Genomic DNA, 16,091 nt, shown 5'->3' with positions numbered 1-16,091 from the left:
GCCAGACCTGTGCTGGGTTTCTGTTTTCTGGGAAGATACTAAATATGCCCCCCTTCTTCCTAACCATGCAAGTCAAACATCCTGTAATTGTAAGTGATCTAAGTAATTGTTTTCTGCCTCTGATACCCTGCTGCTTCACTAGGCAACGACCCAACTGCAGTCTGTAGTGGGGCTGAAGCTGTTTCTCCTTGGTGCCTGTCTCTCACTGAAGATTGTGGAGGAGGGGAAGGAAGGTAGTTTAAACAGTTTTTTATCTCTATTGGATCCCTGTCAGTAAAGGGAGGAGGAGGTGAAGAGCAATGACCTGAGCGTAGCAAATGCTGTTACCCTCTTGCATCACAATTATTTCATTTCTGAGGGGAAGTTAGAAGCAGCAGCAGAAATAAAAGCAGCGGTTTCTGCCTTGTCTTCCACAGCAGCATCAACAGGCATCTGTACCATGACGCTCCACTGCGCGCCTCTCTTTCTCTTGCTTCTTCTTGGTTCGTGGTGGCCGGACTCAGAGAAGCATGTGGTGGGAGCTGTGAAGGTCAGGGAGCACTATATTGCTGCTCAGATCACTAGCTGGACCTACAAACCGGAATCTGAGGAGAAGTCCAGGTAACAGAGTGCACGATAAAAAGGATGAAGCTAGTCCTCTCTCATGACTGAAAGTGTTTTACATCTCCCATCTCCTGTGGGATTGTAGAGTCCAGGAGGACTTTAGAGCCTGATCTGTTGACTTCAGAGGAACTTGTGTGACTTTAAACAGCGTGACCTGAACTGGAGCCAGTGAAGTATTAAAAGCTCCTTTTTATTTACTTCATTAGAGAATAGAATTATTTTTATGTTTTCAGGACACTTCTGTTAAATATGTTCCAGGCTTGCTTTTATAATCATCTGTGTGGGTTGATGTTTGTTGTTTGGGGTTTGATGTTAAATTGAAACGTGGTTTAGTAGGAGTTCAAAAACTTTCAGACTTTAGAATTTGCTGAAGGGGAATAAATATGTTCCGATTTGGATACTGTCACTTGCACTTAAATCAGAGCCTGATGAACTTTGGAACTAGCTATGTTGTTTCTGAGTTGTTCAGTAGTTTCTGTGAAATGCTCATCCTGAGTTCTGCTGAGTAAATGTTGTAGGATCATGCGTTCTTATACTTCATTAAGTGGAAATACTTATTTCTTTTTTTTTTTTTCCAGATAGTATTGCAGAATGGCAGCCTAAATGCCAATCAACCATATAGAATATTTTATTTGTATTATCACTACTATCCTTAGGATTATAAGCACTGTGAGTGCAATGCTACAGATCACAAAACTTGGACATAATTTAGAATTCTGTTTAAATTAGGCTTCACTCCTATGCTGTGCTCACTGTAGTCATTATACACAGCTTTTATTTGTTCGTGAAGTGGCATGAAATGGTACAAATTACTGTCTTCCTACATTGAAGGTTGTATTTGGATACTACTGCATTTTTTATATTGGTGGAGGGCTTGTTTTCTTTATTTTTGTTTAGTTTGTGATTTTTTTTTTAAGTGTATTGCATTTCTGGATGTTTTGGAAAGGACATTTCTAGTTCAGATTTAGACTTTATAACTCATTTTTCCAAGACTTAATTAAAACAAAGTTTCTATGAATTCTAAAGCTCCTATAGGAAGTTTAATACAACTTGGTATAAGCCTGATGTCAAACTGGCGAGACAGAGGAAAACATGATTTAAATGTAGGAATATGAAGCCAAATGCCATTTAAGGGTTGACTCGGGCATGTGAATTTAGTAGTTAGAACTTCATTCTCATCTGCACTGGATGCATCAATATAAGCATCAACTGCTGTGTCGTTAGATGTCACATTGTGAATAGACAGTTTTCATGCAGCAGAGACACACGAGAGTGCCTCAGTTGAATTACTCTGTGATTAGCTAGGAGTTTTTCAAACACAGTGCCTATTGAGATATCTCACATGAGTATTTGGAGCAAATCACATCCCAAATGGGTCTTGGGAAACAAAAAAGGAAAAGAAAAAAACAACAACCAAACACAGAGATACTAAGGAAGAGCCCATGGCTTGGCTCCCAAGGGCATTTGGGTGTGTTTACTCTGATTTCAGTAGAAGCTGAATGTCTAAATAAATACAGTGTAAGAATCTGATACTTTGCTGCTTTAGGTTCTAAATAACCAAAGAGAGTTATGGGTTGTCCCTGAACTATTTCCTTAGTTTTCCAATCATACATGCTAGAAAAGGACACTCTGAGTGTCAGTTTTCTTATCTTCATAGAGATTTGTTACCCTGTACAAGCATTATTTATAAAACACCTCAGAGCGAAGTGAAAATGTGTTATCTGTGCATGCAGTGTTGCTGCTGCCATTCCTGAAAGTTATGTAACTAAGACCTGCTTGCGTGGTCTGAGACTTCTGAAGTGTTGGTAAGCTATGTACTTTGTTCCCCCTAGCTATACAATTGGCGTTGATAACTTCCTCTTCCGCTCCCTAGTCTTCTGTGCGTGTTCTATTGAACATTGCCACAGCAGGGCAGCACTTGTAATGACGGTTACGGGTCGGGTCCTTCTCCTTAAAGGGTGAAACCAAATTTTATCAGTGACTTTAAAGAGAGGGGAACTAATTGAAAGATGAACTGCTTCTGCCTCTCTCTCCTGCTGCGAGTGAGTGTCACAGAGGGGTTTGCAAAAGGTCTCTACAAAAAGACATCTCCCTCCCCCATATGGACCCTGGATGCCACTGAAGCGAGCTCGCTGTGCTGTCACTGCCCAGGCTCTCTGTGCTTGCGCAGCCACTGCCAAATGTGCCTGAAAGGGCAGTACAAAAAAGGCAAGCGGGATTACCCTTGGATCCAGTCATCATATATCCTATAAGAAATCAACCAATAAATGTAAAATTCAATACAGGCTATTATCCCTCCAGCCCTCTCGTCATCATTATTTCCATTCCGGAAGTGCGTGCTGGTTTCCTTCTGCTTGTCTAGGTATTTTCTAAGAAAACATTGTGCATTGTACTGGGTACCTGAACCATTTACGTGACAAGACTAAGGTCACTTGCGGTGTTTCTGCGAAAGCAATTTTCTGACTTGCTGTGAGATCCTTTATTGTTGTCAGGGAACGGTTTTGTGCTTGCCTCCAAGGTCATTACTGCTGCAGGAGCTTGCTGTTAACGCTGTTGTTGAATCCTTGTGCTGAGTCTTGAAGTTAGGCATGGAGCTGAGTAAAGAGAAGTTGAGGTTTCTTTCACTGTGTTTTGTCAGATGATGCTTTCTAGGTTAAGCATGGTCAAGACATTTTCCTCTGTGTCTTAAATAAACACAACGGACATCTTCGTTGCAGAATCAAAAGGACCTATAGAAACCATCAGCAAAATCAGGGGTAAACTATGTTAGGTGTTGTAATTGAATGTCTGATATGAAGTAGCCTAGCTCAGGAACTTCACAGATTTAATAGAGTAAGAGGAAGAGGGGAAGACACTGGATACAAAGAGTTGGACTGTGTGCCTTGCCTACAGCAAAATGTAAAGAGGTTAAATGTAATTGCAGGATTCATTTTCTGAGGTATCTGTTAAACAGCAATGGCATCTCTGGGAATGTTTGTCCTTTTAATTTTTTGTGTAACTCTTCTGGTTACAGATTGGAGCATTCAGATACTGTGTTTAAGAAAATCGCTTACAGAGAATATGAAGAGGATTTTAAAAAAGAAAAGCCAGCAGATGTATTTGCAGGTAAACAGGAAGGAAATGTTCTGAGCATTTTTGCTTGTTACAAAGCCAGTTAGAAGCTAAGCAAGCTTGTATTTGTGTCTGTTGTTTTGCACATACGCCAAATAGGCACAGAGGGTGAGGACTCTACAGTGCACTAGGCTTTCAAAGCCCATAGAGAGGTTGGATTTTTCAGAGGCTGGGGCTCAGTGCTACCTGCAAATTAATTTCATGGTACAAAGTTGTTCCCTTTGTTTTCAGCATGTGATTCCCATACACATTTAGACTTGCATGGCACAGTCACAGTGGTGACACTATAAATTCACATGGAAGGAGCCTAAGGCTAAGTAAGTTTCTGATAGATTAGTGGAAAGGAAAAGAAAAATTGAGGTTGGGTGTGAAACATGTCCTTTGCCTTTGCATCTGGTACTTCTTGAAGATGCTGCTTTGGATAGAGGCAAGTTCTTGTGCTTACACCGTGCCTTAAGTATGGTGCTTGAGTTCTGGTACTTATGTAGTCTGTCTGCACTTCATATTAATGGGTAAAGTAACTGCAGATGTTAGATGTTCAGATTTAGAATTCAAAGTAAGTGTGTGTGAGGTTGGCGATATGAAATTGTTAACAAGTTGCCCTGATAAGTCCAGTTCCTTCCAGTTTTGTTTGTCTCCTGTGTGTTTTGATTCTTTCAGAGAAAGAAATGTACAAAATAGATTGCAGGGAAGGAGGCTAACAAGGCAGCGGTTGTCCTAGCAGGTTTCTTCCCTTGTTTATTTTTGAAACACGGGGAGTAGGGATACAGCCCCCTCTTAGAATCATAGAATCTTTTAAGTTGGAAAAGACCTTTACGATCATGTAGTCCAACTTTTAACCTAACACTGCTAATACCACAGCTAAACCATGTCCCTAAGAGCCTCATCCACATGTCTCTCAAACACCTTCAGGGATGGTGACTCAACCACCTCCCTGGACAGCACGTTCCACCCTTTCAAGTGAACAACTTTTTCCTAATGCCCAATCTGAACTTCCCCTGGTGCAACTTTCGGCCTTTTCCTCTTGCCCTGTCGCTTGTTACCTGGAAGAACAGACCAACCCCCACCTCTGCAACCTCCTTTCAGGTCGTTGTAGAGACGGATAAGGTCTGCCCTGAGCCTCCTTTTTTTTCCTCAGGCTAAACAACCCCAGCTCCCTCAGCTGCCCCTCACAGGACTTGTGCTCTAGGCCCTAGGACCTCTTGAAGCCTTTTACAGGCAATGCATCAAGAAATTTGCAACATGGAACTGATTATTTCTTTAGACAACATTTTGGGATTGAAAGATCTTTTTTGTTCCGTGACTTCTGGCATTTGAGGGCTACTCAAAGAAATGTGCTTTAATGCCTTTCTCTAAACTCTTAAACTATAACATATCTGCAGTCCTAAAACTGTTTAATTAAATTGTATGTGAAGGGTTCCTAGAAATTCCCAATGAACCTCAACATGAACCTTTTGATACATCTTCTGTATCTGGAAATAACTTTTTTTTTCCCCCTAAATCTACCATTTTCCTGTGTGTTTTTGGTTTTGGGTTTTTTTTAAGTGCTAGTTGCCAGATAGCAGTTTATAACATTCCTGACTGAGCCACCTGGTTTAGATCCTCGCATGCCTTTTTACAGGCAAATCTTCATCGCAGTGGTATTACATTCTCTGCCTGTATTAATTTTGCAGCTTATACTTTGAGAGCTGATGTTCCCTAAGGGGAGGAGAGAACTCTTTGTTTCACTAAACATACTGTTTTGCTCACATTTTCCTCTCTATCTTGAATAACTTCAGGACTCCTGGGACCAACTCTGCGTGCTGAAGTGGGAGATACGTTAGTAGTTCACCTTAAGAATATGGCTGACAAGCCAGTCAGTATTCATCCCCAAGGCATAGTTTACAGCAAAAATGCAGAAGGTAAGGACTATTCAAACTGTGTGTTTTGTTCATTTACTTGCAGACCACTGCATGAAATAGAGAGGAGCCCAGACCAATGTTTGAGGATATGTGTAACACAATTATCTGTTGATCCTGGATTAAAACTTCACACCCCTTGTTACCTCCTTTCTTGTTCATCAGTGTAACACTAGGGAATATGAGTGACACCTGACACGTACAGTCTGCTGACATGTGTGCTAATGCTGTTTCATAGAATCAGAGAGGTTGAGGTTGGAAGGCACCTCTGGAGGTCATCTGGTTCAAACTCCGTGTAACTGCAAAATATTCTGTTTCAGGACATGTAAACCCTTAAATACAGGTCTTAACAAGACTTTTCCAAATCCCTTGTGATAGCGTACATCAAGGCATTATTGGTAAAGGCAGCTGACATTGCTGATCCTGTTGTTTTGATACTCAGCACTTCATGCTCAGCTTTGTGGTGTTTTGCTCCTGGAACCCTCATGAGACTAGCAAAAAGAGATCATAAACTGTGACCACATTGGCAGTTAAATGTCTGCACTCGCACAGAGTGAGTTTGATTGCCCTGCCCTGACTGCTGAGCCAGAGCTCTGACCTGTAGCTTACAAGTTTATTCAAGGCTGTGTTTGTTGTGTCAGCTCAAGAAGAGTTTTGCAACCCCATCTCATGTTGTTGCACAGAACATGTTAATGGAAGCGATAGGCAGTTCAGTTTGACTGTCTTATTAATGTGCCTCTTTCACCGAGGATTTTGATTCTCTGGCTCCCCTTGTCAGACTGCAGATCTCTTGGGTATGGTAGGCATGGACATGAGCCATTACTGCCGTCGGGATATGCAGTGCACAAAGGTCTCAGGCAGAAAGGCAATGCTAGCCTGCGCAATGGCTTTCTGAGAGACATTTAGGATGTTGACAAAGTGGGGGGCATTCCTCCACAGAGCCTCAGTGAGCAAAGGCTGAGGCTTCATGCCATCCTAACCCTAGTCAGAGTGATGAAGAGCCCCACCTTTTGGCAGTGAGGACAGTTCTAGGAAATCTTTAATCTGTAAGAAACAGGATGGTGGAATAGCTACCCTCCACAGCGTGAGTGGAATCCTGAGTTGTCTTTTAAAGCTGAAATATCATATAGGCAAGAAAGAAACCAAGCTTTTTGAATTGATTGTAGGAGGACATTCCACATGCTTTAATTGCTCTTTTGTCTTCACACCATCCTACTGACTCTTTTCTTGGCAGGCTCCCGGTATGATGACAAAACATCGTCTGCAGAAAAACAAGATGATGCTGTATTTCCGGGCCAGGTCTACACGTATGTGTGGGATATAACAGAAGAAATTGGTCCAAGAGGAGCTGACCTTCCTTGTCTTACTTATGCATATTATTCTCATGAGAACATGGCAGTGGATTTTAACTCTGGTCTGATTGGACCGCTGCTTATCTGTAAGCAAGGTAATGAAATGCTTTAAGGCTACTATAAGGTAATACAGTTTAACTTCTTAGTGCAGTTAAGGTTGTATGATAATGGTGGAAGACACATGATTTTCCTTTTCACATCTTTACATGCAGTGTAAATGGGTTTTAACATCTTCCTTTTAGTTGTTAAAGTTTTTAAATGCCAACTTTCATGTAGATCCATCCTATAATTATAGGATGAGTGGAGAGCACTATTGGCCTGTACTGTTTGCATTTTCTGTTGCTTAATTGCTGAATATATGACCTCGGATTTTCTGCCTTAGAAAAAATATTTTTAAAGCATCATTCAAAATGTTTTGGCCATTCCAGAGAATAAGGCAGGAAATAATTGTATCAGCCATGCCTTTTAAAGGCTGTCTGATCAAGAGGCTGTAGCACTCTCTCTTCTGTAACAGGGGTTTGAAATTGCAGACCAGTGTGTCTTTTCCTAGTAATTTGAAAATATGGCCAAATTTGAACAGATAATAACTATTCGAATTTCTTTGCATGTGATCAGGGAATTGAGATTTTAGCAGTTTGTGTTATTGAACTCCATCTCCTCTAATATGAACTGGTGTCTTGTAGGACTTGTAACTTCTAGGTACGTGCCACTCATTTGAGGGAAGTTTGAAACAGCGTACCACTGTGTAAGCTACTTAAACTACTTTCTGTTCCCTTAAATCCCAAGTTTTTCCAAGTTATATATCCTTCTTTTAGTGAAAGTCCTGTGAAGCAGTTTGTGTTATTGAACTCCATCTCCTCTAATATGAACTGGTGTCTTGTAGGACTTGTAACTTCTAGGTACGTGCCACTCATTTGAGGGAAGTTTGAAACAGCGTACCACTGTGTAAGCTACTTAAACTACTTTCTGTTCCCTTAAATCCCAAGTTTTTCCAAGTTATATATCCTTCTTTTAGTGAAAGTCCTGTGAGTTACTTAGCTTGTTTTTTCCTGTGGTTTGAGTCAAATGTTTTGTATAGACTGCAGGGACTTGGACCGTGAAGCTTTCCTGAAAGTAAACATAAAATTGGTTCGGTGTGGGTTGTACAAGGACACTTTTCTCACTGATAGATATCCATTTAACTGCAGAACACACATAATCATATCACCTCAAAGGGGTAGCATTTGTAATAATTATGTTCCTCCTGAAGTTTTTTGAGAATTAGTGCTTTTAGTATTATCTAGGACTTTCATAGAATCCTCGAATGGTTTAGGTTGGAAGGGACCTTAAAGATCATCCAGTTCCAACCCCCCTGCCATGGGCAGGGACACCTTCCACTAGACCAGGTTGCTCAAAGCCTCATCCAGCCTGGCCTTGAAGACATCCAGGGATGGGGCATCCACAGCTTCTCTGGGCAACCTGTTCCAGTGCCTCACCACCCTTGGTGGGCTTGAGTTAGATATGAGTTTGAGGTTATTGGTTTGACTACTACCTTCAAGACAATTGGAGTATCTTTCTAGCTAAGGCAAAGACCAATGGCTAACTATTCACATTTGTAACATATCTGAACCGGGTTTCTGTGGGCACTGTGCCTGGCAGGTGTGCAACATGCCTGTGTATTTGGTTGGGCTGGTATGGAGTTAAACTTCTTCACAGCAGCTCATACAGTGCCGTGTTTTGGGTTTGTGGCTGAATGGTGTTGATAATCCACCCACATTTTAGCTGTTGCTGAGCAGTGCTTGCACAGTGTCAACCCTTTCTCTTTTTTCTGCTCAGTGTGGGGAGAATGAGGGCTGTTGACTTCCAAGGTGGCTGTTCCCAAGAGACTGTCTGGGCATTGACCTGCTTGTGGGAGATGATGAGTGGTTTCCTTTGTATTTTGGGAGGGTTTTTTCCTCCCTCTTTCCTTCACCTGCTCAACCATCTTTAATGACCCACAAGTCTTCTCGCTTTTGTTCTTGTTCTCTCCCCTGTCCTCCCGGGAGTGGGGCAGCACTGAAGTGGCCGTGTGGCTGTTCCCAAGAGACTGTCTGGGCATTGACCTGCTTGTGGGAGATGATGAGTGGTTTCCTTTGTATTTTGGGAGGGTTTTTTCCTCCCTCTTTCCTTCACCTGCTCAACCATCTTTAATGACCCACAAGTCTTCTCGCTTTTGTTCTTGTTCTCTCCCCTGTCCTCCCGGGAGTGGGGCAGCACTGAAGTGGCCGTGTGTGTGCTTGGCTGCTGGCTGGGGGTTATAAAAAGTGGACTTTTGAGTTAAAGCACTGAATGTTCTTTGCGTGACAAGCAGTTAAATTCCTCTGTCGATCTGAAACTTCTTTTGTGCAGGAAAACTTGTGTGTGCTTGGCTGCTGGCTGGGGTCAACCCGCCGCAGTCTGACACATCAAGAGCAGCATAGGTGGTATAACCTGGGGAGGTTATAAAAAGTGGACTTTTGAGTTAAAGCACTGAATGTTCTTTGCATGACAAGCAGTTAAATTCCTCTGTTGATCTGAAACTTCTTTTGTGCAGGAAAACAGGACTTTGTAGCCTCTCATAAATAAAAAAGATTACATTAAAGATAACTGCTTCCACTGCCAGTGTCTCTTATGAAGTGGAATACTCAGCAAGCTGCCAAATTTCAGTTCCTGCAATCCAGAGGGACATCTGTTTTAGGCCTGAATATCTATTGAAAGTAACAAATGGAAGTTTTTGATGTGAGCAATCTACAGAAAGAATCAGTAAAATCACACCAGTTCTGTGTGACCTGTCCAGAATGAATTCTACTTGTTGATAGAAATCACGTCTGTATCATGAACTCAACTAGATGGTTTCTTATAACCGATCCAGTCCAGCAGCATTTATCAAGCTGTTCTCTGTGTAAAGGTCGTTTGCCGAGTGGTCAGTTTTATGCTTTTTAAGGGAGCTGATGACTTCGGTGTAGTGCTTGAAAAGGCAGTGCTCACACTGCAGGTGACTCTGCCATCCTTCTTCTTGCCTCACAGCCTCGAAAGAGAGGCCAGCGTCTGTGGACAGAAGGCTGTCTGGCACTCCATTACAGCAATTTCTACAACCCATGGCCAGAATGGGCTGAGACAATTCATTGCAGGTTGTTTAATCTCCCCTGGGATATTAAACTTTGGTTACCCAACCCAAAAGTACTTTTAGAAATAAAGTCACTTTATGAGCATTCTGAAGGTCTTGTTTTGCTCAGGCTCAGCCAGTACATGCTAACACATGAAGCAAGCTCATTAAATACACATTAATGGCACTACATCAATCTGCTTTACTTCTGCTTCAAATTAAGACCTGTTGTTTCTTCTTCATAGGAAGCCTAAATGAGGATGGGTCACAGAAACTTTTTAACAAGGAGTATGTACTGATGTTTGGTGTGTTTGATGAAAACAAGAGTTGGCAAAGATCAGCATCGCTTAAGTACACAATTAATGGCTATACTGATGGAACGTTACCAGGTACTGTTCAGGCTAATGTGAAATGAAATTAATGCTGATGAAGACTGAATGTTACTTTTGTTTGCTTTTTATGCGAGAGAGAAGGAAGGGGGAGGAATTGGTTACAGCCTTTTTTAGAACATCTCTGAGCATCTAAATTCCAGAAGAGAAACTGTGCTGCTGGAAGGAAGTCATGCCATATTGCTGATAAGAACAAGATTATTTCTAAGAAGAGTTCTGCTTGAATAACAGATTACTAACTTCAAAAAAAATAAGATATCCCTCTTTTTTTTTACTTAGCTTATGGGGAGAGAGTGATGTGGTTGAGTGAACTGCTGGTTTTACAGCATACAGATTATACTAGGTGAAGAACTTCCTGGAAGTGGAAAGTCAGTTACCATTAAATTAGACAATTAAGAGGGAAGACTAGGGAGGTGGTAATTGGGTTAATCTGTTGCTAGCATTTTCCCCTTGTTCTCCTAAGGAACTACTTTCATAACTCTGTCCATTGAACAAATACAAAAGACTGTCGTAAGTGGGGTGTTTTAAACAAATATTGGGTAGGCTAGTTACTGTCACTAGATACAACCTCATTCTTTAACTTGGATCCTTGCCTTTTTCTTTCTTTTTTCTTCCCGTCCCGCCCCGCCCCCAAACAAGGATAGGTCAGCTTTCCAGAAGAGGCTACTGGTTTTCTTCCTTCTTCCCCAGCTCACTCGAAGTCAGGTTGTCACTTGCATGTAAGATTTAACCACCTATCTTCTACCGACGTACAGGAATTTGTTATCAGTTCCATTTACAAGCTTCTGAAAGTTCCTCTTGCTGCAAACGCTAATCACAGGAGTCAGAGTAACTTTTTTTTTTTAAACGTTTTGAGCAAAGATTCACTTCAACCCTAGAGTGCACTGAGAACTTGCATGATTTGTCTGTACTCTGAACCCTACTCTTGTTTCTCTTTCAGATCTAGAAGCTTGTGCATATGACAACATTAGCTGGCATTTGATAGGAATGAGTTCCAAGCCAGAAATTTTCTCCATTCATATCAATGGCCAGTCCATGGAGCAAAGACATCGCCGAGTTTCTACTGTTAACCTAGTGGGGGGAGCATCAGCCACAGTCAACATGACAGTGACAGAGGAAGGAAGGTGGCTGATATCTTCTCTTGTCCAAAAGCACCTGCAAGGCAAGGAAACATCTATTGATTTGTCAACCGTAGTTGTCCTTCTCTATGACCCAAATGGCTTCTACTGTTTTGCAGTGGTACTGTAATAAGAGTTACTGTGTTTCAGATGGTTGTTGCTTCACTGAGAAACCACTGGAGAACAGGGCATCCTCTTGGAATGAGGAGTGCAGGATGAGCTAAAAAGCATTCTTACCTGCAGCTTTACTGCTGTGTGCAGATCACAGAGCAGCAGTGTATCAGTACTCCAGTGTCTAAGTCTCTGTGAACTGTTCAGATAAACACCATTGTAAATGAATGAGGAACCACCTGTTTTCCTGAGAAACTGAGCACCTTCAGCTAAGGGTCACTGATGAAAATATTTGCTGTTCATCGTTTGAAAGTGGGTATCTCCCTTTCAGCAGTGATCAGAGTTCTGTTTTAAAGAGTGAGAGAAATGTCTGTTACAAGACCTGAAAAGCATGTTTTGGAAAAAAAAAAAAAAAGGGAGGGGAGAGGGGGTGCAAAATAGCTTGCTGTCTGTTCATCTGGTATTTTCCAAGAGGGCTAGTTGAGAGAGCTTCTGCATTCCATTCGATTAACATGGGCTTCTTGGGAAGCTCCCAGCCTATATGTAGTCTACATGCATGCAGCCTTTTCAAGCTTGAAAAGATGGCAGTCAGATGAACAAACGCTTGCTGGCAGCCTGAGCTAAAGAAATGAGAAATGAAGTTGAAGTGGTAAGGGTTCATAAAATGGAAAATCACTATGGTACTGTTCCTTCTCAATTAGCTGGACTGCACGGTTACCTCACTGTAAGAGACTGTGGGGACAAAGAGGTGAAGAAGAGTCATCTCTCCTATAAAGAACGTCTTATGGTCAAAACCTGGGAGTATTTCATTGCTGCAGAAGAAGTTACTTGGGATTATGCCCCAAATATTCCAGAGAACCTTGATAGGTAAAGTAATACTTTGTCAACATAATATGGAATGCTAACATGAAATCACAGAATAATTTGGGTTGAGGAGGACCTCTGGGGATCCAACAGCAAAGTTGGATCCGGTTGCACAGGGCCTTATCTGGTTGAGTTTTCAGTGTCTGCAAGGGTACAGACTCGTCCCCTTCTCTGGGTGCCTTTGCAACCTCATAGTGAAAATTTTTTTCCTTACATCTAATCAGACTTTCTCATGCTGCACCTTGTGTCCATCGTGTCTCATCTCTTCACTGTGCAGCTCTGAGAAGAGTCTGGTTCTGTTTTCTCTCTAATCTCCCATTTGATAGTTGAAGATAAAAACAAGATGCTCCCTTAGCTGTGTCTTTGCACGACTGAATAAGCCAAGGTTTTGCTTGTGTCACGTGCTCTAGCTCCCTCATCACCGTGGAGGCCCTCCGCTGGACTCTCACCAACGTGTCAATGACTTTCTTTGCTGAGGAGCCCAAACCACCTTTTGCCTCTAACAGGGAGCCCAAAATATGAAGATGATTTAGGAAATGCCCTAAGTAGCATACAAGCCTATTTTCTGAATTGCTTTTTGACGTGAATTCTGCTGAAATAAACCATCCTGAAGAGGAAGAGAAAGGGACGGAGGGATTAAAAGTTTTTAGAAGTTCAGTACAATGAAGCATTTAGGGAATAGCAGAAGTCTCTATAAATGACCTTTGCGTGGCACCAATGCAGATGTAGTAAAAGTCACAATAAGTGAACATACTGGGCTGTTTTGTTCAACTTAGGGTAAATAGAAGGAATTTTGTAACATACATGAGGCCATGATACACGTGCTGGCAGTGCACTGCAAGGTTAAACTTGCAACCTGTCAGTTCCCCACTGCTAGAGTACTGGTGACTTTACCAGCTGATTTGCCTAAGAACCTTTAAGGATTTAAGCAGAAGAAGACAAATTCCTCACCCTGTATGGAGTTATAGTTTCATGTACCTCCTTAGAATATAGTGTTCACCTAACTCTTTAAGTATTCCTCCTTCTTTGGTATGATTTGCTTCCCTTCTTACTTGTTCTTGGTCTGCATGGAGCAAACTTTGATCTCTTTCTATTCTAGTTACATGGCATTACTTAACTGCCTCATTGCTCTGTTTTTTCCTCCTTTGTTCAAAATTACAGTGTTTATCTCTGTTCAGTAACCTTTTTTGAACAGAAAGTGACCAGGACATACATGTCACTCCCCAGTATATATCCTAGTTTTGCTCTCAGCATTAACAACTCCAACGTTTTTAAACCTATTTACTGTATGGTTCTTGAATGGGATTAAGATTATCTGTTCCTGTCTCTCCTGGAGTCTCTGTTACTGTAAGCAAATGGTTTATTTTTTTCTGTGCTCAACTACGCCTTTGTAAAAGGAGAACAGTGATTTCTGCTATCTTAGTAGATGTAAACTCTGATACTAATTGGTTGTATGTAATACCAAAGCACAAATAATGTTCCAAGCTTCTTCTAACCTAATTCAGGTTAGAATTTGGGGTAAAGAGCATTATGTTAGTTTAGGGTTTGGGTTTTTTTTTTTTCCAAGCTGTGGGGTCTCTACCAGTTGCTCAGGTACTACATCTGTATTTGAATAGGTCTCACTATTCAAGTTTCATTGATTGTTTGTCTCTTCCTTTATTTTTAAGACACTATAAATCGCAGCACTTGGACAACTTCTCAAATCTCATAGGTAAAAAGTATAAGAAGGCTATTTTTCGGCAATATACTGATGCCAGCTTCACTAAACGTCTGGAAAATCCTCGTCCCAAGGAAACTGGAATCTTGGGTCCTATTATCAGAGCTCAACTGAATGACAAAGTCAAAGTAAGTAACATAAATTCAGACTTTTTTTTAATACTATAGCATAATTTTCTGTTGGGCAGAGATACAAAAGAACTGGTTTTATTTGGGATTTTTGTCAAAAAATATGCCTACTCTTATAAGTATTGGCCATGTTAAACGGTACAGTCCCAAGTGACAGCATTTGGTTTAATTTTTTTGGCATTCCCTTTATAGTTTCCATGATTGTTCTTTATTTTACAACAGGAAACCCCCCATTATTCACACTCTATGTAAAATGTATTTATATACTGGTCCAAAATGGAAAAAAGCTGGATCCAGGTGGACCTCTGGGGCAATCTGGATGTCAGGCCAGACTTCCTAAGTCCCTCATTCCTTATGTTGGTTTTTTTTCTGCCTGTTGTAGACACTGGTACTCACTTTTCATAGTTAAATGTTCTTTTGTGGAACTATGAAATGGAACTACAGAGCATTTGCATTACATGCTTGTGCTGCTGGCACATCCACTTGCCCTTCTGTCATTAATGATGCATCGTAAAGTTTCATGGCCTTTAATTGCCACCATGACTCTGTGACTCTGAGTTTAGCACTTCTCTTTTTCTGGTTTCATCAAGAATAGGCAGGACCTTTTGCTTTTTCCTCCTATATCGCCTTTGGCTCTTGGAATCTGGGACAACATTTGTTTTTAAATCTGTTTAGATTTGTTTTCTCCCATACTGAAGGTTCTTAAGAACTTTAGTCAATAACCTCATATTCCCTGAGGTAGTGTGTGCCTAGTAGCTGGAAGAGCAAGTGTTCTTTTTAGATTTTCCGGAGACCAGATGTAAGAAGCTGAACTTCACTCAATGGGCTCTACAAAGCCCTGCAGCAGGGTGTCAGCAGCATTTAGACTGTGGGTTCATATTATCAGACAATATTCGAGACATCCCTTTGTCTTTCCAGCACTCCCAGGGCTGAAACCAGGCAAATTCTACTGTAGCTGAAGATGTTATGTATTCAGACAAGGATTTGCTGAATACTACATTTAATTTTTTTGTTTATTTGTCTACCAATATAGGTTGTATTCAAAAATAAGGCCAGTCGACCCTACAGCATTTACTTCCATGGAGTGACACTTTCAAAGAATGCAGAAGGAGCTGATTATCCTCTGGATCCCACAGGTAAGAAATTTGCTAATTACCATTTTAATTAGCTTTTGTGGAGGGTTTCCTTGCTTTAAAGGAGATGCTGGGACACGGAATGTGCAGGATTGGGAGACCTCATTTCCAATGCTCTGCCTCTGCTGACCTGTTGTGTTACTTAATAGAGAAACCAAGGTATTAGCTGCAGAGCACAGACAAATACCCTTTTCTGGTGCCTGAGTTTTTTGTTCTTGTTTGATTTCATAGAATCATGGAATGGTTTGGGTTGGAGGAGACCTTAAAGAGCATCTAGTTCCAACCCCCCTGCCATGGGCAGGGACACCCTCTACTAGACCAGGTTGCTCCAAGCCTCATCCAGCCTGGCCTTGAAGACTTCCAGGGATGGGGCATCCACAGCTTCTCTGGACAACTTGTTCCAGTGCCTTACCACCCTCTCCGGGAAGAACTTCTTCCTGATAGCTAACCTAAATCTCCCCACTTCCAATTTAAACCTGTTACCCCTTGTCCTGTCACTACAGGCCCTTGTAAAAAGTCCCCCCAGAGCTTTCTTCAGGTACTGGAATGCATTTTAGAGAAAAA

At 41.5% G+C, this 16,091-nt stretch overlaps 1 protein-coding gene across 1 annotated transcript in view; it reads left to right on the top strand.

Annotated features, from left to right (window-relative positions):
* The first annotated feature begins 336 nt into the window (after positions 1-336).
* Positions 337-16,091, top strand: part of F5 (coagulation factor V (proaccelerin, labile factor)) — a 35,706-nt gene continuing 19,951 nt past the window's right edge. Inside the window, exons 1-9 of the mRNA XM_010147031.1 lie at positions 337-600; positions 3,617-3,708; positions 5,493-5,615; positions 6,847-7,059; positions 10,313-10,456; positions 11,397-11,618; positions 12,387-12,552; positions 14,217-14,394; positions 15,428-15,530. Coding sequence (XP_010145333.1) covers positions 440-600; positions 3,617-3,708; positions 5,493-5,615; positions 6,847-7,059; positions 10,313-10,456; positions 11,397-11,618; positions 12,387-12,552; positions 14,217-14,394; positions 15,428-15,530 — 1,402 coding nt within the window. The 5' untranslated portion in view covers positions 337-439. The remainder of the gene's footprint in view (positions 601-3,616; positions 3,709-5,492; positions 5,616-6,846; positions 7,060-10,312; positions 10,457-11,396; positions 11,619-12,386; positions 12,553-14,216; positions 14,395-15,427; positions 15,531-16,091) is intronic.

The sequence above is a fragment of the Eurypyga helias genome, unplaced genomic scaffold (assembly GCF_000690775.1).
Source record: "Eurypyga helias isolate BGI_N326 unplaced genomic scaffold, ASM69077v1 scaffold1130, whole genome shotgun sequence".
NCBI lineage: Eukaryota > Metazoa > Chordata > Aves > Eurypygiformes > Eurypygidae > Eurypyga > Eurypyga helias.
The sequence above is the reverse complement of the archived record's forward strand: the minus strand, read 5'-3'. Positions and strand labels throughout refer to the sequence as shown.